At 42.9% G+C, this 21814-nt stretch overlaps 2 protein-coding genes and 1 long non-coding RNA gene across 12 annotated transcripts in view; 1 reads left to right on the top strand and 2 right to left on the bottom strand.

Annotated features, from left to right (window-relative positions):
* Nucleotides 1-1420: 1420 nt before the first annotated feature.
* Nucleotides 1421-5369, bottom strand: LOC310764811. Its single transcript, XR_014549212.1, has 4 exons — nucleotides 5219-5369; nucleotides 3640-3759; nucleotides 2471-2541; nucleotides 1421-1556 (listed from the first exon to the last, which is right to left on the bottom strand). It is a non-coding gene; the product is annotated as an uncharacterized lncRNA (long non-coding RNA).
* Nucleotides 5370-7951: 2582 nt separating this feature from the next.
* On the top strand, nucleotides 7952-20270 carry LOC310764682 (retinol dehydrogenase 10-like). Of its 2 annotated transcripts, XR_014549199.1 has the most exons (6): nucleotides 7952-8616; nucleotides 11295-11393; nucleotides 11600-11745; nucleotides 15030-15161; nucleotides 16721-16962; nucleotides 20144-20270. XR_014549199.1 is itself a non-coding variant. In XM_083619079.1 (5 exons), exons 1-5 carry the CDS (start codon nucleotides 8071-8073, stop codon nucleotides 16797-16799), a joined length of 1002 nt encoding a protein of 333 aa, XP_083475205.1. In that variant the 5' UTR covers nucleotides 7952-8070; the 3' UTR covers nucleotides 16800-17609. The 2 variants fall into 2 exon arrangements, 1 of the variants encoding a protein (XP_083475205.1); XM_083619079.1 differs by lacking the exon at nucleotides 20144-20270 and having other exon boundaries at nucleotides 16721-17609.
* Nucleotides 18004-21814, bottom strand: part of STAU1 (staufen double-stranded RNA binding protein 1) — a 40145-nt gene continuing 36334 nt past the window's right edge. For 8 of the 9 annotated variants that reach the window (XM_083618634.1, XM_083618631.1, XM_083618635.1 and 5 more), the window contains 3 exons: nucleotides 21432-21554; nucleotides 20424-20509; nucleotides 18004-19010 (listed from right to left, as the gene is read on the bottom strand). In XM_083618634.1, coding sequence (XP_083474760.1) covers nucleotides 18923-19010; nucleotides 20424-20509; nucleotides 21432-21554 — 297 coding nt within the window. In that variant the 3' untranslated portion in view covers nucleotides 18004-18922. Of the gene's footprint in view, nucleotides 19522-19890; nucleotides 20510-21431; nucleotides 21555-21814 lie in introns of all 9 variants that reach the window. The other variant, XR_014549174.1, reaches the window with a different exon arrangement.

Raw genomic sequence — 21814 nt, 5'->3', positions numbered from 1 at the left:
GACAGATGGCCCAGAGCCAATTAGAGACAAAATGCTTTTGCCAAGTCCTGGGGAAACTTGGCACCCAAATGCCATAAATTTCAAGATGTGGGTATCACAACTGAACCCAAACCTGATTGGTGAGACACACATCAGTATCTCATGTCAAAGGGTAAAAAAAGGAGGTGCCTTGCAGGGCCGCTCTGAGCACAAGTTAAATACAGCAATACAAGTGATTAGCCTCTCCTTAGGAGGAATGTGATTTTGATGTACAGATGTCCTTCCCTATACTACATTAGGCATGGCAGATTGTGATAAAAGGCACTATTTGGACTGTCGAGTGAGCTTATGGAAGACAATTAAGCTCCTAGTTTGTTTATTCCCAGAGCCCTCTACACCTGTCTACCAGCTGCCAAAACATCTGGTGAGGTTTGCCCTCCTGGCCTGCTCTTACCTGAGCTCAAAACATTCCCCTGACTACAGCAGACAAGCTCCCAGCTTTTCCTAGCAAGGTCAATGCAGACTTCAATGCTATTTGCTATACAGACAGGAAAGTTTCATATACAAGAGTCCCAAAGTAGCAGCACCTTCTTCCTCCAAGGGAGCTTTGTGGGCACAATGTCCCCTCAGGGATCCCAATTAAGAATCACAGGCGTGTGGAATCATTCCAGTTTTGGAAGACAGACAACTAAAGTTCTTTTTTGTAAAATCAGTCCCATTAAGTTCCTAGCCTACTAAAACGGGGCACCTAAGCCTAACACACAGGATGGAGTTTCTCAACAGCAAGCAGAAATGCAATGGGTTGCCATCAAGATAGCCCTCCATCTACCTAGCTGACCATTCCCTCCCCTGGATGGAATTCCTAGTCGCCTATGGTGATCATACAAGAACCACCATTGGTGACCTATATAGAATTGTGGGGTCCTTCCTCGGACATTCCCTTCCACAATACTCTTACCTGCTAGCTCTGCAAGAGTTGCACCCAACCACTTAAATCAGGCATAGGCAAACTCTGCCCTCCAGATGTTTTGGGACTACAACTCCCATCATCCCTAGCTTAGAGGACCAATGGTCAGGGATGGTGGGAACTGTAGTCCCAAAACATCTGGAGGGCCGAGTTTGCCTTTGCCCGACTTAAATGAAGAGAATGGGAACAGTGCTGATAAGGCACTGAACATATACAACTATAAGACTGACTGCCCCATAAGGCTTCTACACCTAACATACTTTTTAAGAGGAAATGCTATAAAACCTGGGTTGTTATGCACACTAAAATATACACTTTCCCATACAGCTGTAGCCTCTCCCCCAACTGCTCCTTCTCTAAATATTGGCAATCCCTGGTGAAACAGCATCAGGACAAGCCCTGCAAACTGAGAAATGTTCCTGGGGAAAGAGAGGAGAAAGGTACCCCGTGCCACCACTGAAAACTCAAAACTGCTTTTTAATTTGCCACGGTGCAAAACCATGCATTTATTGTACAGCAACACTCATGGGACACTGAAATGATTTCTCCTTCAAGTCTCAGCCGTTCTGCTTCAAGCCATCCATTGGGCAGCAACCAGGAACCCTTGCGCCTGTTGAAAGAAACCGAAAAGGCTTAGCCACCCATTGACCGCAGGCAGGAATAAGTTAATTACCATGCTCATGTGCCAACAAAGCCACTTGTGTTACTAACTTATGCCTTCCTTCTGCTTGAGGGGATGACCATTTTATTCTATTAATGAATGCTTGCAACAACAGCCAAAAAGGCTTCCTGGCTTATGTGACAAACAGCAGCTGCTTTGCACCCCGAAACAAGCAGGCTTCTTCCTCCATGACAGCCCATAAAATATTTGAAGATGGCTCTGGTCCATGGGGTCATGAAGAGCCAGACACGACTAAACAACAACAAAACGTATCTCCTTCTCAGGGGTTCTTAAATCTACCCTGAAGCCAAAACAGTAAAGGGCTCAACAAATAAAGGCTGCTACATTAGCTCCTACAGCACGAAACTGTTGTTGTTTGAATTTTTTTATAAAACTGGCCAGCTATTCAAAGGCAAGGAAAGCATTTATCCATCTATTCACACAAGTGCAATAACCATTCAATAGGTATGTACATTACACTAGGTAGGCAGATCTCAAATCTACCCTCCTGCACCAGTTACGTAATAAACCGAAGAATCAAGAGGTCAGCAGTCTTGGGGAAGTTGCCTGCACCTTCTCATTATCCACAACCCTCATGCTCCCATCATGAAAATTCAGCAAGCAGTGTGCATTTATAGCAGAATATTGACATTAGGCTTCTGTCTTTGAAGTGCATTACAAAAGCATGCAATGTAAGATTTGGACATCAGTGGAATCAGACCATCTGGCTAGAACACATGTTTTATCAGCATTGCCGATAAGATGGGGAAAAAAGATTAAGTCATCATGTACCACTGAATAGCACGCCATGTGAGCGCCCTGCCACACTCTTCTAAATGGCCATTTGGTCTTGCAAAACTTACAGCACTTGGAAGACTTCACAATTTCCCTTGCCATCCTCCCAAGCGTTCAGTCTGACATACGGTCCTGCAGTCTGAAAAAAGAAACAGGGAGCATGGTAAAGAAAGGGAAATTTTTGCTTTGTATCGCACCAGTGAATTTTCAAATGAACACATGCTTCAGGGCAGCAGGGTATCACGCAAGATGGGAGGGGAGTGCATAAGCCTCGAGGCTTAGTGAGAACAGGCTCACACAAGACTGAGTCAACATGAGCATAAAACTGCGTATGAATGGGCCTTTTGACTTCACTTGCAACACCAGAGCCTGCAGTGCTATGCCTACTTCGGGGGAATAACTAAACTCAAAATAGGATTTCTGAGTTCTATTTTGTACACCCCTGCAAAGACTGCGAAGAACGTATGGCTGACAGTTTAATCCAATACACAGATGCTTGCTTCGCACTGGGATCAATCTGTGGCTGAATGATATCCTGAAGGGGCCTCGCATGATCATGGGCTTCTTTGTACTATTTAGTCCCTGCATACAGAAAACGAGGCTTTCAGGGAGACCTCCAGACTAGCCCTCACCACCCCTCTAAGTTTTCCATGTACAGAAAACTGACTGAGAAGCAATTATGTAAAAACCCACTTGAAGCCTAAGGTTTACCACCTTAGTGGGAACCAGTCCTGTGTTTTTTATTCACGTCTGCTTAATTTATACCAGGTACACTTAACTTCCACACGTCGTTAACCCCCCAACTCCCATCGTTACGTCATATTAATTTTATTATAGTTTAATTACTTTTTAAATTATTATCTTATACAGCTTTTTAGCTTTCTGTGTGATTTGTTTGCTTTAATTTTTGCAAGTCTCATTTGAGTTCCGGTTCTGGGGAAAAAAGGTGGGATATACATAATTGGCTGTAATACTGGCCAACTTTAGGGTTGATTTAAGGGTTATGGGAGGAAATGTGCCTTAATACAGAGTATACATCCTTGCTTAGGCATACCTGATGACTTGCCATCTGAGATGTTGTAGGAATTAAGAAATTAAAGATGATGGGTGGGGGAGAACCAAAATTGAGAGTGCTACACAACTTCCCTGCTACAACAACATGCGTAAGATTCCTAAGATGCCCTACTCCGGTTATCTTTTCTAAATTAAACAGAACAAGAAAATGCAAACCCTCTACCTTCCATGCTTCTTGTGTAGGATCAGAGCAAGATGTCCTCCTTTCAAGGTTTTATTTCAAGTCACCCATCTCTTCTGCATGGGCCCACCTCAATGATTAAACTTCAGGCTCACTCAGATCCTAAAAATGATACAGAAAACCAAAGAGTTGTTGTTTTATTTATTTTTGAACCAAGGGTAGCCTGCTGTAGAAACAGATTATGCTGATGTCGTCAGACAAAGATCTGGCTAAAGCAGCAACAAATCAACAGTGTCGCTCTGATGGGGAAAAAAGTGTTGGTCATCACAAACATCAGCTAGAGACCATAGCAAGGAAGAGACAGCTGCCACACACAAGAAACTGTAAGGCTACTTCTAGTTACTGTTTTAAGGACTTTGAACCATCTTACGTTTTATCAACAGGAAGGCTTAAATTGCACAGAAGTTTGAATTATTTGAAGAGCAACTGTAATCAACAAATTACGCTAGTAGGACTACAAGAAGTTTTGTAAGGAGAAATATAAGAAGTGTTACAAAGTAGAAAAAGATATGAGTTATTGGTTATGAGTTTGAAAAATAGGGAAAATAAGAAATGCATACTAAGATTAGATCGGAAAATTTTCAGACAGGACTGATGGAAGTAAAAAAAAATCGAGTAAGATGTAAAGGTATGTTTAATTACTGTTGAAAATGGTATGTTAAAAAAACTAATAAAACGTATATTTTAAAAAAATTGCACAGAAGTTAGAACTGTGCCCCCAACTGAATGAATGCTATCTTCCGGCCACATGGCCATTCCTGGAATTAAATCCAGCTGCCGTATGCAGCAGTTTGAGGGACAAATTGCAACTATACATCAGGATTCTGGAATACTTGGTTCCATTATGTGACCCCTTTTAACCCCACCATAAAGCTGCTTGAAAGTCCAGCACTAAAATGAATTTGACAATGAAGCTGCCTAACCAAATCACAATGGCCAAAAACATGTGGGCAGTTGGCTCAAAAATACAGCAATAGCCAATATATTGTAAGCTGCGTATTAATTCTGCAGATACACAAATTTGGGTTTACAAAAAGCAGCGTAGTCCAGCACCCTGTTCTCAGAGGCCAAACCAACATACTGAGTTGATTCCTGATCGAAAGGTACTTTTGACCCATGTGCTACTCTAGTAACAGAAAACTTCAGTACAAAATAGTTACACAAAAATCACAATCTTTCCTTTAAATTTTTTTACAAATAGGCAACGATCAGGAACTCACGTGTGCTCAATTAAGTTTTATTGTGAATTTTAAGGTGTTTACTCAAAGCACAGTGCGTACCATGAAGATACACCTCTTAGTACCATATTAACATCTAGAAATGAACTGTTAAAAGAGCAGCCAGCAGAACCTACTGAGTTCACATTAGAGTAAGAGGCAGTATAATCCTAGTTTAATTACTCAAAAGCAAGTCTCATGGAGTTCAACACATTTAACTCCTGAAAAATGAGGATTGCGGCCTTCAACTTTTTGTATGTGGAATATTAACAAACTTAAACCCTTTAACACATCATTGGTGGCCGGTGTCTCCATGAAAAATAGGATTGAAGGCGGAAACTCACACGTGTATTCTGATCGTGGGTGGGTTTCAGGTGACTCCATCGCCTCCTTGCGCCCAGCTCGATTTTTGCAGCAGTTCGCTCTGTACATGCCTAGCGGCATCGTCGCCCTAAACGGAAAGACACCCAGCACAGTCAGATTAACCGAGAGATTTGCTCTTGCAAACTGCATGAATTGGGCTCAAGAGACTCTCAACCGCCCTCCCCTCTCGCTGTTAAAAGACTGGTGCATCAGACAGATTCTGGCTGTGACAGCAAAGAGATCAACACTGACGCTCTGATGGGGAAAAAAGTTTTAAGTCATCATGTGCACCAGTTAGGATCCGATCGGTATGGCTGCAATTTGAGATGCGCGGGGGAGGGGAGATTTAAAAAAAGTCGAGCTTTTAAGAGCATGCAAGTGAACTGGCCCCATAGGAAAGGCAAGGGGGGGGACCCTACATAAGAAGGAAAAACAACGAGAAAGCTTCCCCTCTGCAACAAGTTAGCCCTCGGCGGTTGCAAAACTCAAAGCTTTGAATGCGAAGCAACGTTCCCACCCGCCCCGGATTTCCTAACCGAGAAAATAAAACGGTCAATATAGGGCGAAGGGGGTTAAAGGGGTTCTGAGGAACAGCTCGAACCAGCACGCATCGTGTAATAAACAAGGAAGGGAGGCGATGGCAAAGGATTCCCCAGCCCCACCACCCAACCCCTTCCCCAAAAAGACATCTTACCTCCGCGGAAGCCGCATGTGAAAAGAACGAGGAAACGCGCCGTTGGTTCTTATATAGCCCATAGCGCCTCAATGCGCACGCTCTTCTCAAGGCACTTTGGGAAATGTAGTCTTTAGCAGCCCGCGGGGTGTGGCTTCTATAGGCTTGGAGTCCTGCCCCGCTTTTTTTTCCAGATGCTTGCGAATAGGTCGAGAATGTCAAAACAAAAATTTTTTTTCCTTCCAGTAGCACCTTAAAGACCAACTAAGTTAGTTCTTGGTGTGAGCTTTCGTGTGCATGCACACTTCTTCAGATAGTTATCTGAAGAAGTGTGCATGCACACGAAAGCTCACACCAAGAACTAACTTAGTTGGTCTTTAAGGTGCTACTGGAAGGGAAAAAAAAATTTGTTTTGACTATGGCAGACCAACACGGCTACCTATCTGTAACAGGTCGAGAATGGTAGAGGCAGACTATGCCCGAGGCAGGGATTTAAAAACACGCCATATAAATATGCCAGGACGTCCCTGGTTTAGAGAAGCCATCCCGGTTTCTGATATGAGCCCGGAATGTCCCAGTTTTCCCCAGGATGTCCCTATTTTCATTTTCATTTGAAAAATGTTGGAGGGTATGGAGTTATCCAACCCCCGAGCTGTCTGAAGGTAATGCTATATAGGGATATATATATATATATATATATATATATATATATATATATATATATATATAATGTTTTTATATATGTTGGAAGCTGTCCAGAATGGCTGTGGCAACCCAGTAAGATATGTCGGGTATAAATAGTAACATCATTATGGAATGGGACATCCATATTTCATCGGAGAAATGTTGGAGGGGATGGAGATAGAGATGGAGATGGAGAATTGTTATAATTATTATTGCTTATTTAGTATACTGTGTCATGCTTGGTTGCTACAGTGAAGTATAAATAGGCAACGCAATATTATTATATTTTTGTTCTGAAGTTAGAGGGTGTAGGATCTCTTGGAGCAGTCAGTGCCACCTTCTGGACTAGTTGTAAGAAACAAGGTAGATCCTGCAAGGCTGAAGTCTGCTAACTACCGTAATTTATAAAGCTCTGAAAGTACGTTTCCCCCCTCATAAGCTATAGCTTTTTAGGGGTTGCTGTGAGGGGTAAACTTCAGTGCCCAGAATTCTTTGAGGCAAATAATGTGTTTCAAATGTGATTTAAAGGCAAAAGTGTCTACACAACTTTAGAGGAAATTCTGCCATGCCTTTGCACTGAACTTTTGTGTCTGCATTTTCACTTTTGAAATATGGCAACCCCATTCAGAATAGGGCACTGACCTTCAGCTTCCTTCCCTTGTGTTGCCCTTGTAGAACTTGGCAGGAAGGAAGATGGGAACGAAAGTAGAATTAGTTGGCTGTGCCTCACATTGGCTGTTGCTCCACCTACTGTTGGGCTCCTGCTTTTCACCTGTCGGTCCCCAAGGACAGCAGCAGCCACTCCTGGATGCAACTGAATGATCCAATCATACTCAATGGAATAACTTGACAAAGTTGTCCCCCTCCAGTGGAGACTGAATGGCCACAACAGTGACTCGTTGTTGGTTTTTTGTTCTTATAGGAGTCTTTAGTTTCTTCTTCTTGTTGTTGTTGTTTAGTCAGGTCCGACTCTTCGTGACCCCATGAACCAGAGCACGCCAGGCACTCCTGTCTTCCACTGCCTCCCGCAGTTTGGTCAAACTCATGTTCGTAGCTTCGAGAACACTGTCCAACCATCTCATCCTCTGTCGTCCCCTTCTTCTTGTGCCCTCCATCTTTCCCAGCATCACAGTCTTTTCCAGGGAGTCTTCTCTTCTCATGAGGTGGCCAAAGTATTGGAGCCTCAGCTTCAGGATCTGTCCTTCCAGTGAGCACTCAGGGCTGATTTCCTTCAGAATGGATACGTTTGATCTTCTTGCAGTCCATGGGACTCTCAAGAGTCTCCTCCACTTTAGTTTCTTAATCCATTGCTTTGCCATCACAGCCTACTAGCAGTATTTTCATTACATGCTAGCGTGTACCAGCCTGCCGCTTGGGAATTACTGACGAAATGCCTTCATTGTTGTCCAAATTCCACCTTCTTAGTGGTAGTGGTTGCTATAATCTCTTAAATCTTACTTTCCCCATAAATACAGCATGTCTGGATTGCATTGTCCGAAGGCTTCTCAATGCACTAGCCTTACAGAGCTTCCATTCTTATTACTGTCTCCCCAGAGATCCAAGACAATGTCTGTGCTTGTAGACTTTCTTATACTTACAGCTAAAGTATTTGGCTACATCATCCATGCTCTGCTTCGGTGGGTAAAGAAACCTGCAGAGAAAAGAGTCACTAATGAAATCTGCCTGATAACAGGTGCAGCCAGCCCAACTGGCATTGGGAGGTTTTTTGCATTGGAATTTGCCCGACGAGGAGCAACACTTGTTTTGTGGGATATAGATACAGAAGGCAATGAAAATGCAGCCAGGGAAGTTCGCAAGCTGGGAGCGAAGGCTTACATTTATACTTGTGATGTGAGCCGGAAGGAAGAAGTCTATAGCGTTGCCGAGTATGTGAGAAAGGATGTGGGCAATGTCACAATCTTGGTCAATAATGCTGGCATTGTAGCTGGAAAGCCCATCTTACAGTGTCCTGACGAACTGCTGGAAAGAACCATGAGGACTAACTGCCATGCTCACTTTTGGGTAAGTGTGTATTCAGGCTCCTGAATGAGAGGAAGGCTGAATTGTGAACTTGCAGCTCTTGACGGTCAATATAGCCCAGCTGAGAAGATGAACTATGCAACCACCTGGAGTGCAAAACATCCATGCAGAGAGCATCTGTGTCAGCTGTGAAAATACCGGGGGATGGGGAGCAGAAGAGAGTGCCCCTTTTTGCACCTTTGGAAGATGCATATAGAAGCAATTCTTTGACTGGGGAAGTATTCCTCCCAATCCATCTGTATCCATGGCACTGGCTAATTAGACCATAAATACAACTGTGACAATGGTGATAGATGTTCATAGATTATTGGCATGCCTTTCTAATATGTTTGATTAATGGTGGCTGGGAATGGCAGTGTTAGTACATTAGAATCCAGATTAATTAGTTTGGGAAACATCAGTGTAATAATATTCTTATTTTCATCTTTAGTTTAAGCAATTTCATTCTTTTCCTTACTTTGTGATGGGTGTACTCTTGATATATGCTTCTCAGCAAATGATGAAGTATGTGGCTCAAAATACATTAGTTATATCAGATGTTATATGTTTCAAGTATGAAATTTCTGATATTTCTATCACAATATTCAATGTAGCATATGATAACACCGATGAATAGAAATATACAACTGACTAAAAATATTATAAACGAATTTAAACATTGGCCTTAGAAACAGCTTTAAAATCTGTAATAATAGTTTAGCCCTGCAGAAGGCCGATGCCTTCTTAACAGATAGCACAACGAAAAATCCCATGGAAGGATTTCCACTAGTGCAACAGGGCTCTCTCGCCCCATTCTGATGCCCCTCACAAATTGTATTTTGTGGGGTGTTGTCGGGGAAAACCCCAGAACAGCACATGTGAGGTGTTGGGGGGGATCATCATCATCATCATAATTTTTACTTTGTATACTGGCTTTCTATCTTACAATACTCAAAGCGGTTTACAAGCTGAAGAAACAAAAAATGTACATCTTATAACAATCTGGAAAGCTGAAATGTTTGTGCTGGTGGAATGAACACCATAGTGCTATGTGGAATTCTTCTCAAAATTTCTGATCTTTGCTTGGCAAGTTCAATGCTATATTCATACGGTTTGGCACATAAAGTGTCTTATCCCAACTACACATTAAAAGCACTCTTATACCACTTTAAGTGCCGTAACTTGCTTCAAAAAACACACACCTGGGAACTGCAGTTCGTTACAGGTGCTGGAAATTTTAACTCTGTGAGGGAGTCACCTAGCAACTCCCAGCACCCTGAACAAACTATAGTCCCCATTTTTCTTGGGAGGGTGGTGAGCCATGACTGTTCAAATGGTAGAAGAGTACATTAAAGTCATGGTGCGGATATGACCAAGGAGTTATGCAAAGGGCTATATTTTGTAATTATTCAATCAAGTTCGCCCAGCTCACTCACGCAGTGTGGATGGGTAGCTTTGCAGCAGCTAATTCTGAAAAGCAGCTTATCAGTTCCGTCTTGCAAAACATGGCCTGGCTCTCATTAATCCTACTTTGCAGAGCCTGAAAAGATGGAGAGACAATCAAATGGAGGGCAATTTTAAGAGGATTGCAATGAAAACTAATCTCGTTACACTCTTTTATCCTTGTCACATGTGCCATTAAGACTCAAATTTCTGGAGGAACTTTGAATAGGCATTAATGTTTCTTACTTGGAAGAAGAAAAGGGGAAATTGGGAAATACATGGATGAAAGCAAAGTTGTGGTGGCTCCTCCTCTTTCTAGGTGAACGATTAGTCAGAAAATCTTTGGGAAACAGACAGAGACCTCCAGACACTCCAAGCCAGAGTGTTTGCATCTTGTCTGCATTAAGCTTGGGTTTGTTCAACTCCACCCACTTGAAAATAAAATAACAATAACAATAATCATTTGTTATTTATACCCCATTGGTCTGGCTGGGTTTCCCCAGCCACTCTGGGTGGTTCCCAACAAAATATCAAAAACATGATAAAACATCAAACATCCCGCCCTGTGGAAGGGCCTCCCATCAGATGTCAATTGAAATAAACAGCTATCTGACTTTTAGAAGACATCTGAAGGCAGCCCTGTTTAGGGAAGTTTTTTAATGTTTGATGTTTTATCATGTTTTTAATATTCTGTTGGGAGCCGCCCAGAGTGGCTGGGGAAACCCAGCTAGAAGGGCAAGGTATAAATAAATAAATTATTATTATTATTATTATTATTATTACTACTACTACTACTACTACTATTACTAATAGCCGCCAATAATTTTACCTACATTGTATGCTGTAACAGTAAAAAAACTGAACAGATTTCTGCTTATAGAAAGAAAATGGAGCTACTTTAATCTCTATTTCTAAAAATAAAATAAAATACTGATGAATTATATGTAGCTTTTTTTAAAAAAATGTTGGTATAAATAAGAGCTAAGCTTGGAAGAAGTCAAAATTAAGAAATATTACCCTTGTGTATACAATGATATATTTAATAGGACAGTTGTAGTGTGTGTGCGCGTGTGTTTACATATTTATAATAAAAGAAACTAAACAGATTTGTTCTTATATTCTGCTGGTACCTTTGCAAAGCAGGCGTTCAGACATTACAACTGCTGCTTACTAGTTGCAAATCTGAACACACAAAAAGGAAGCATGAGTATAATCAAAACTCTTATCCCCTTTTGCAGACAGTCAAGGCTTTTCTTCCACAAATGATTGAGAGAGATCATGGCCACATTGTGACAGTCGCAGGATCATTTGGACTTTTTGCAACAGGTTGTCTGGAGGTTGGTAAGCGACACGTCGACGGAAGTTCACAAAAGCTAAATTGCCACTTTGACATTTGCATGATTTATGTCTATAATCCATCGGTTCCCAAGGCCAAGCATCACTAATGATGCAGGGCATCTCTCTCATTGCAGGGTCTTACTAAAACAGTGGTAGAGCTCCTAAGTTAAGCATGTAAACGGGAAAATGTTGCTTGTTTCCTCAGGGTTACTGCGCTAGCAAGTTTGCCGTGGTTGGATTCCATGAAGCTCTGAGCCATGAGCTGAAAGCCAAAAGAGTCAGTGGTGTGAAGACTACCCTCGTTTGTCCATATTTCACGGACACTGGCATGTTCCATGGCTGTAGAATCAGGTAACGCTGCACTCAGTTTTGATGTTTTGTTTGTTCACTTTTTTTTTTGATAAATATTTTTATTAGTTTTACAACACAATTATACATTTTTTAACTCTATGTTTTAACAAATTAATCTTTTTTGACTTCCTTCCGCTTCTCTGGCAATCATCCATATTTACTCTTCAGTACGCATTCCCTTGGTTGTATTGCCATTTGTCTTCCCTCCCCTTTCTATTTCTTTTTGACAATACATCTCAAACTTTTACAGTGCTTCTTGAAACCCCATTAGCATTGTTTGCACATCACATACATTTTTCAGATAATCTACAAACTTTCCCCACTCTTCGATGAACTTTTGGTTTCGAGCATATCTTATTTTCCCAGTCAATCTGTCCAGTTCCGCATAGTCCGTTAATTTCATTCTCCATTCTTGTATCGTCGGTACTTCCTCTTGTTTCCATTTTTGTTCACTTTTTATGACTACTTTTGCTATGTTTATAGGTTTCTAATTTATATATAAGGGACGCGGGTGGCGCTGTGGGTAAAACCTCAGCACCTAGGACTTGCCGATCGCATGGTCAGCGGTTCGAATCCCCGCGGCGAGGTGCGCTCCCGTCGTTCGGTCCCAGCGCCTGCCAACCTAGCAGTTCGAAAGCACCTCCGGGTGCAAGTAGATAAATAGGGACCGCTTACCAGCGGGAAGGTAAACGGCGTTCCGTGTGCTGCGCTGGCTCGCCAGATGCAGCTTGTCACGCTGGCCACGTGACCTGGAAGTGTCTGCGGACAGCGCTGGCTCCCGGCCTCTAGAGTGAGATGAGCGCACAACCCTAGAGTCTGGCAAGACTGGCCCGTACGGGCAGGGGTACCTTTACCTTTACCTAATTTATATATATGTTGCAAGCCACCTTGAGCACGGTTTTGACTTTGGAAAGGGGGCGTACAAATAACATGAATGGTTGGTTGGTTGACACTCACACAGATTCCTACTCAAAACACACACACACCAACTTGATCCCTGGTACAAGGAATGCACCTACTGTTAGTAAACTTAGCTGAACAACAGAACATTCTGCCCCTCTCCCCCCGGTGCACCCCCTTAATCTGTTGTAAGGGTTCCCCCAAGCCTTTTCAGAGGCGGCATGAGTCACACACCAAGAAGTTGGAAGCCCTCGCACTGATGGGATGGTTAGTTAAAGGCCACCCATTCATTTCACCAGCACACTGAAAGGTTCAGAATGGATTCAGAGCCACTCATTTCTCAATGAGTAGTGGGAAATGTAGACTGGCTGTAAGCTTCCATTCTTGGATGTTCCAGTCTTTAACCTATGTAAAATACCACCTCTGGTAACCAAGCAGGGCATCATCAGGACATGATGCCATCAGGGGAGGGGCTTCTTATCTCCCCAGGCCAGAACTCTGGCATGAAGTGAGGTGAACTCTACCCTAGACTGAAATCCCCTAGCACAAAATTCTCCTCCTATCGCCAGCTTTTGAAATTTAGTATATATTCATCTATAACAGGAATGGCAAACAGTAGGCCTGGGGGGTTGAATGCAGTCTTCCAGGTGTGTGTGTGTTCACCTATGGCTTTTGTGTGACTTACCAAACAAAGAGTCACCTCCATTGCACAAGTAGAAGAATTTGGATTTGATATCCCGCTTTATCACTACCCAAAGGAGTCTCAAAACGGCTAACATTCTCCTTTCCCTTCCTCCCCCACAACAAACACTCTGTGAGGTGAGTGGGGCTGAGAGACTTCAAAGAAGTGTAACTAGCCCAAGGTCACCCAGCAGCTGCATGTGGAGGAGCGGAGACGTGAACCCGGTTCACCAGATTACGAGTCTACCGCTCTTAACCACTACACCACACTGGCTCTCTGCCCAGGGGCATAGCTAAGCTGCTCTGGCACCCGGAGCGGCAGGGGCGGGGTGATCCGCGCATGGGGGCGCCTCACGGGGGCAGGGTTGCAATCTGCACACAGGGGCGCATCACAGGGGGTGCCATGGCAATCCATGCACGGGTGCCCCACAGCGATCCGTCCAGGGGGGTGGTGTGGCAAGCTGCCCACGGTGTCCGCCTGGTGGATGCAAGCCCCACACTGCCGTTTCAGGCAGCACGGGGCCCCAAGCCACTGCATCACTCCCAGAAGAGATGCGTGGCTCGGGCGCGCTGCAGGCCAGGCCCTGTGGTAAGTGCCGACCCCCGCGCTGTGCCAATTTGTCACACACACCCCAGGGTGACACCCAGGGTGCGCCACATCCCGCACCCACCCCTTCCTACGCTCGCCTCTGCCCACTATTTTTGCCAGGATACCCATGAGAAGATGCATCCCTTGGTTTAAAAAAGCTTCCTCACCCCTGTTCTGTAACTACATAGCTGGAGAAGAGCGATTACCACCTTCCCACGCTTTAATAATATTCAGTGTGGCGCCTGAGACGGAGAAAGAAGGAATGGAGAGATGTCCACTTACTTAATTTGAATGGTTCCATGGATTACTGACTCATCCCTTAGCTGCTTAATACTTGCAGGGGAATATATTGTTCACATGATTAATGACAGGGTTCGCCGAGCCGTAACGATACCTTGAACTCACCTTATATAGAACAGAATCAGCAGGTCCATATTTAGACTTTGTTACAGCGACTCCACTCTGGTTCAACGATTCATGCATTTCTGCAATTAATAATGTTTTTAGCCTGTCTGAAGTGGTTGCTGCAAAGTGTTAACCTGGAACATTGTTAATAGGGACAGTGGTTCATCTGCGAGGATGGAAAATCAAAAGGTTTCTAGCTAAGGGCGGGCCTCGTGGCTTGGTTTCCAAGAAAGAGCTAGATTATACAGGAGAGCAAAGCAAAACAGAACCACACCCACCCACAATTAATATCAATGATCTGGTCCCCAAATAAGAAACTGCCATATATCCAACTCAAGACTGTTGGCCCCTTTTAGTTCAGTATCGTTGTCTGCTCTGGAAGTGACCTTTAATGGCCAGACAGGGGCGTTTTCTACTGCTTGCTACTTGATTCTTGAACTAGAGATGCCAGACTGGACCTTCTACATGCAAATGCATGTATCGCTGAGCTATATAGACCAGTTGACAGACTTCAGCCTTGCAGGATCTACCTTGCTTTTTAACGTAAATCCTGAGATCCACAAACTGGAGCCTGGACCAAAAGAAACACATCAAGAAAGAATTCTGCACCCAGGAATTTGTTTTGAGCAGCAGAACTGAGCAATGCTCTTTCCACACGAAAGTTGACACGGCTTCCTTTCCCTCAACATGCATTTTTTTCTTTTTCTAGGCAAGAACTGGAAACCCTACTTTCTCCCTTAAGGCCAGACCAGTTTGTGAAATCAGCAATGCACAGAATACTTCAGAATCAGCATGTGATCTACGTCCCCAGAATGCTGTACCTTGTGGCCATTTTAAAAAAGTAAGTCACTGTATTCAGGAACTGGCAGACCTATGACTGCTTAATAGGGGTAGGGGGAGGAATTGGACAGCGTTGAGAGTTTACTGCAGCCAATAAAGGCTAAAGCAGTGTTTCATGAGGCCAGACCTCAGTGCCATAGCCCACTTGCCTTGCCCTCATTGACCATCCTGTAGCCTTTTGGTTGGACCAAGGCCAGCATCAGTAACCTATAAAAATGTTACATTAACACAAAGTTACTAATATGTATATATAAATCAGTATCACTTCATTTTCCTTCTGACACACTGTCTCTCTCAATCTCCTGAGTTCTCACCCAAGGTCCAAACAAACTCTCAGTTCATTCACAAGATCCTGAAAGCAGCAGACATCATATCACTTGAGTTTCACATTTTAGACTTGCTTTTTATGGGCATTCTCCAGGTAGATGGGTCCTTCCTCAGGGCTGCTCACATATGTGTTCTATTCACCTGCACACTCCACACCCAGTTCCAGGTGCAGAAGGTTTGTTGAGTTTCCCAGGGGGTCCAAAGGATGGGAAAAGAGCCCCCCTCCACCCAAAACTCTTTCTTCACCCTCTGTCCTCTCCCTTCTCCTCCAGAGCCCAGAGCCAAGATGGAGTTTTCATGTGGAGGGGATGCACACTGAAACATTACTAATTAAGACACAATAAGACTCTGGTGGAAAATGTTTATTGTTGGTAGTAATTCATTCCATGTTGAAAAATGCCTGAGTTTAGGAAAGTCCCTTTTCACATCTGACTCACTAACCCCTCACTTTGGTTTCTGTTTATGGATTGGGTGATAACTGGGTAAATCCTTTCTGCTCACTAGAAGTGTAGTTCAATGCTATGTATAGGGTGAGTCCTTTAAAAGAGGCCCTGTGGATACAGAGTACACATGTTCCACGGGGCCTCTTTTATTTCATAGCAGCTCCCCAAAGGGCTCGATTTTGCAACGTTCCAAACATGATGTGGGAGGGAGGCCAAAGCAGATATAAAGTCAAGTAGTTGGATACAACCCATAAAAAGCTAAACGGTAGCTCCGCTGGTTCATAAGAACAGAACGACAAAATCCTAGTTGGGCAATACCTTTACTATGCCCAAGCAAAATGTCACAAATTCATGGCATGTTTGAAGAATGTAATAGTTTATCTGTAACTCAATGTTCTCATAAACACTATTTCCCCCCACATAGACCTACATGCTAAGCCCTTCTCCCTTCTAGTGAGTCCCATGGGGACCCTACCACATCATTGCCCTACCTGGTGATGCTATGGCAATAGGCCCCATTGCCAGCTGTAGCAAAGGAGAAACATCCAGCGAGTCATGATAGGGAACCTGTGGCCTGACCAATGTTGGACTTCTAACTTCCAACCACTGGCCATACTACCCGAGGATGATGGAGAGTCAGCCTTCAGCAATATCTGGGGGAGTGACGGGTTCTGCAACCCTGAAATAAGTGCTATGGTCAGAGTGGGAATGAGACTTGTTATTTGTGCTCCCAATATTACAGGGATGCTTTTAAACAAAGCTGCAATTTTCCCTTTTCTCTCTTCCTCAGTCTCCTTCCTTGGGATGTTCAAGTTCTTATTCAAAAACTCCTGGGACTGGACAAATGTATTCCACAAAAAGCTAAATAAACTATCACCATTAAGCGGCTGGAAGGTGAAAAGGATGAAAAGTGTTGTCCTTTTGCATCACAGCTTCGATAGCAAGATTTCCGATTCTAAATGCAGGCAAAAAGGACAGATGAAATCAAAGTTTGGCATTCAAGATTCACTGGAATATTCTGGTTTTGCACAGGTAGCGTACATGCAAGGGCTCTCTTTGTGAGCATTTATGCCTTTGGCTATTGAACAATTGCTGGAGAATCTCTTTCAACATTCAGCGTTCAGAAAGATCAAATGATACAGCAGGTAGAAACATTTTAAGCGTTGATGGAAAATAAGAGATTTCCCTCCTCCGCAATATTTCATCCATTCTTATTTGGGGGTGTTTCACTTGACTTTCCATTATATTCTGAGGTATACACCAGAATCTTTCTTCAGAAAACCGACTTGATAAACCTCATTTTCAGCTCCCTATCACTGCAGAGATATAATCTGAGTTGAATGATGCCGGCCTTGGAGGCAGCCTGTAACAATGGATCTGAAGTGTGCATTACTGTGTATTGTATTAATCCCCATGATTACACTTTGGGGTCACCTATTTTCCAGCTGTTCGTTTTATATAGGAGAATGGAAAGGAATAGGGATACAGCCATTTTAGGAAGTAGAATTTAATGCGGAAGACGGGGATTTCTAACAACAGCTACACATTCCTAGCAAGTCAGGCAGAGCATGTTTGTGGGATGTTCTTGCCCTTGCTCAAGAAACTAAGCCTATGTAAATAAAAGTTATGCATTTTCCACCTTGTTTATCTGTTCTTCCAACTTTCCACAATACATCTCCCTTCATGAAATAAAATCATTAAGACAGTTCCATGCAGATTCTGGAGTCAGTGGACCGGGAAGGTAACACTGGTTATAAGACACAAGTGTACTAATGTAACGGTTAATACCATAGATGAGCTTAACACACACCCTCCCAATCCTTTATATACGGAGAATAACCCCTGGTCTACCTTACAGGATTGTTGGAATGATTCCTGAACACGTATGTAAAGTATGCTGAGCACTAAGAGAAACTGCCATATGAAGTATTATTCTGAATATCCTCAGCTTTTGGTCATTTTGTGTCGAGAGATTTCTGACCAACTTTTATAGGTTTAGCCCTTCATCTTTGCTCATATTAGCACAGGAAACAAAAAAATATATATATCACGGGGAACAAAGAAACCCACCACTTTAGTATTTACCATTTATTGGTGACAAACACTAAGTTTTACTTACATTCCATGGGGAGAAAAAATTCCAGCGTAAACAATGAACTGAAGCAGTACTTAACTTGCAAGGCTATCGTGCTTTACCTGGACCATATGCAAAAACTTTATTGCACACACCACTGTGTGCAATAAACACAACATCAAAAGCAACACAGTTTATATATAAACATAGGTAATTTTTTTCAGCCCTACATGGAGATGTAATTAAACAGTATAAAGCACTCAAGGAAAATCAATCTGCAGTTTTATATGCACTACATTGAGATCATATCCTGTACTGTACTGAGTTTGTGTGCCTTTATATATAGACACACACACACAATTTTTTTAAAAAACAAAGATTAGAGACCATTTAAACTTCTGCGGCATTCAAGTCCCCCCCCCAATATTCTAGAAATCAAAATGATCAAATGAAGTTTTAAAATTCCTAAAATGTGTAATTTATTCAACCGTTCAATAATTAGGCTAGACTTGCCTAGCTGGCTTTGTTTTCAATCAAATGGCAGGCACACAGTTGTTTCCAGTGAAATTTTTTTACAATTTCATTAAAAACAAAAGACCAAACATATACATGGATATGATCTTCCCAAGTTAGTTCATAGGTAAGTGTTATCAGACAACAAAAGTTTCTAAACTGTGCTATATTTCTAGGTACAATTAAGAAACTTTTCTCTTCTTTTTAAATGAAAAATTTATAGTGTCATTCAAAACAATGTAATGAAACTAAAAATTTTATCACTGTTTGAAAAGCAACGGTTATGATTTAGATACTACAGTGGATTGTGACAACTGTAGCGCTCTAAAACAGTTAGGTTACATTAATTAGGAAGCATTTGATTTTCTCTGGTGCTTTCAAGGTTTGGGTCCAGTCAAGCCTTTTTTAGGCAGTGGTGTCCAGTGTTTGTCCCAAAGTGTTTGAGCTAGCCGGTTTGAGGAGAGGGTCGTTTTCCATTTCTTGCTTCACGCATCTAGAAAAAAAGGAAAAAGGTTTTGTTTTCCCCCCAAAAAAGGAACCACACTTGGGATTATGGATCTCTCAGCCAGAATTGTGGCTCTTTCAAACTCATGCCAAGAGGCACATTTCCTTTGAAATAGCAAACTCCCGCAGTCACATTTATCCACTGACTTTAAATGCTCTGCCAGTAATGCAATTAAGCTAGTGCTGGCAAGAGACTAGGACCCTCGTACCTATGGGACCGCCTCTCCTGGTATGCCCCGCGGAGGACCTTAAGGTCCACAAATAACAACACTTTGGAGGTCCCAAGCCGCAAGGAGGTTAGATTGGTCTCAACTATGGCCAGGGCCTTTTCAGTACTGGCCCTGACTAGGTGGAACGCTCTGGCACCAGAGACTAGGGCCTTCCGGGACTTGACATCTTTCCGCAGGGCCTGCAAGACGGAGATGTTCCGCCTGGCCTTTGGTTTGGACTCAGTCTGACCCTTATGTTTCCCTCCCCTTATGGTTTTGATTTATGGGCTACTATTAAAATGAGGGACGCGGGTGGTGCTGTGGGTAAAACCTCAGCGCCTAGGACTTGCCGATCGCATGGTCGGCGGTTCAAATCCCCGCGGCGGGGTGCGCTCCCGTCGTTCGGTCCCAGCGCCTGCCAACCTAGCAGTTCGAAAGCACCTCCGGCTGCAAGTAGATAAATAGGGACCGCTTACCAGCAGGAAGGTAAACGGCATTCCGTGTGCTGCGCTGGCTCACCAGATGCAGCTTGTCATGTCACGCTGGCCACGTGACCCGGAAGTGTCTGCGGACAGCGCTGGCTCCTGGCCTATAGAGTGAGATGAGCGCACAACCCTAGAGTCTGGCAAGACTGGCCTGAACGGGCAGGGGTACCTTTACCTTTATTAAAATGAGGCTGCATTTTAAATTGTATTTTAACCCATATTTTAATAAATCGGGGGTTTTTTGGGGGGTGTTTGTCCCCCCCCATTATGTTTTATTGTAATTTTATTGGTGTTAGCCACCCTGAGCCCGGCTCTGGCCGGGCAGGGCGGGGTAAAAAAAAATTAAAATATTTATTTATTATTTATTTAAGACGACTCTGCAAAGCACGCCTTGAGAATGGGTACAGTTAATGATGTTCGGCTTACAGCAACACATTCAAAACCTCAAAGAAACACGAACGACAGGACATGTTGTTGGAAGAAACCGAAAGTAGACTAGCTGTGATACTAAATGGACAACGGCTGGGCATAAACCTGCTCTCCCACTCATCTGCCAATGTGATACAAGGTTGATTTTTATAACTCTCCATGTAAACAAATACTTCTCTAAAGGAAAATGATATTTCTGTGAAACGGTTAGAACGTTGTGGCTGGGTTTTTTGTTTAGTAAAAAGGAGGTAAATGCTAGAAAAGATCATTTTCACTCACACAGACATTGGTCCATTTCCTGTTCTTGGCATCTCTGTACTTTGTTGGTCCAACTCAGACAGCAATTTTAAGATGTTTAATGCAGCCTGGAGAAGGAAAAGATTGAATTAAATGCCTGCATATAACGTGGATGTTTTACGTGTCTGAAGTCACTGAATTAAGCTTTTATATTACTGGTTTTAGGTTGTATTTTTGTTTCAATGATTTCTTCTTTTTATTTAGACTGTATGCCACTTGGGATATTTCTGAAATGTTAGGTGGTTTATCAATGCTCATACATAAATAATGGATGCATGTTGTGATAAATGGCTGGAAGAATACTGGGCAATGTGTATTAAAAACACTCAACACTCTGCTAAAGTTGGTCATGCACACAGAAATGAAAAGGATTAGTTCCATACAGGATTTCCGTGGCCTCAGTTAGCAGACTTGCCATTTTCCCATTCCCAAGCTGCACAGAATGAAGATCATTTCTCGTGGACAAACTGGGCAAGTTAGGTATGTATATGTGAGAACTAGGGCTCAGCATGGGAAGAAGGCCCTGTATGTAGCCTAAAGTTCTGGCCAACTCAGAACTCTGAAACTAGGACTGAAGTCAAGGCTTCTACAACAAAAATCTTTGCACCACTGTAGGTTTCTCCTTTGTAAAACACAACAGCATGAGATATTTGAGCAGTGAGTCCACAAGGATGGTTCATCTCACAGAGTTTAAAAGCAGCTGGCTCAGTGAAGATATACTGTTGTTTAATCGGAAAGTGTGCTGGTTCCTAATTCACACTGGCTCCCTCAAGTAGAGCAGCAACAGACACCTACACATTTCACAAACTGTCCTCCATTAGTCAACATTTGTCATCACTCCAATGGGTTTCTCTTGGACCCAAAGAGAAAAAAGCCTGAAGATGCCTAATCTAGACTCCCATCCATCTGAATGTTTAAGTGATCACATTGGAGGAAGTTAATGACTGGTCCACAATTCATTTAAATAAAATCAGCTCCACGTTCTCTTACCATATCGTGGCAAGATTCAACATCTTTTCCAATTCCATGGCTGATCAGTGGCGGCTGAGCGGAACAATTTATAAGAGACACAAATTCGTTCTTGTTGTTTTTGGGGAAATCTTTGTATTCAACCTAAGAAAAAGAAAGTTTGAATTATTTCCAAACAGGTGTCCCCCAACCCTCTAAGCAAGCTCTTATTCGCTCCCCAGAACTCTCATTAGTACTGCAACATTGATATGGTAAGAAGCAGGAGCTTCTCCCAGACAGAAAAAGATCCCTGTTCTTGTCTACTACAAACCACAGAGAAAAGAAAAGAAAAACCTCATCTATCTTTCAGGTGTTCTGCATGTGCTGGAGAACTGGAGGTGGGCCAAACTTTCATATACACTAAA

Source organism: Podarcis filfolensis (assembly GCF_964270895.1).
Source record: "Podarcis filfolensis genome assembly, chromosome: 6".
NCBI classification, from domain to species: Eukaryota; Metazoa; Chordata; class Lepidosauria; order Squamata; family Lacertidae; genus Podarcis; species Podarcis filfolensis.
Note: the sequence above shows the minus strand (reverse complement) of the source record. Positions and strands in the feature narration are given on the sequence as shown.

What these genes read in the sequence shown, in the direction of transcription:
- LOC310764682 (XM_083619079.1), top strand. Translation starts at nt 8,071, where the DNA reads ATGTCTGGATTGCATTGTCCGAAGGCTTCTCAATGCACTAGCCTTACA. An exon ending in ACTGCCATGCTCACTTTTGG is followed by an intron (nt 8,617 to 11,294) that starts GTAAGTGTGTAT and finishes CCCCTTTTGCAG; the next exon opens with ACAGTCAAGGCTTTTCTTCC. An exon ending in TTGCAACAGGTTGTCTGGAG is followed by an intron (nt 11,394 to 11,599) that starts GTTGGTAAGCGA and finishes TTGTTTCCTCAG; the next exon opens with GGTTACTGCGCTAGCAAGTT.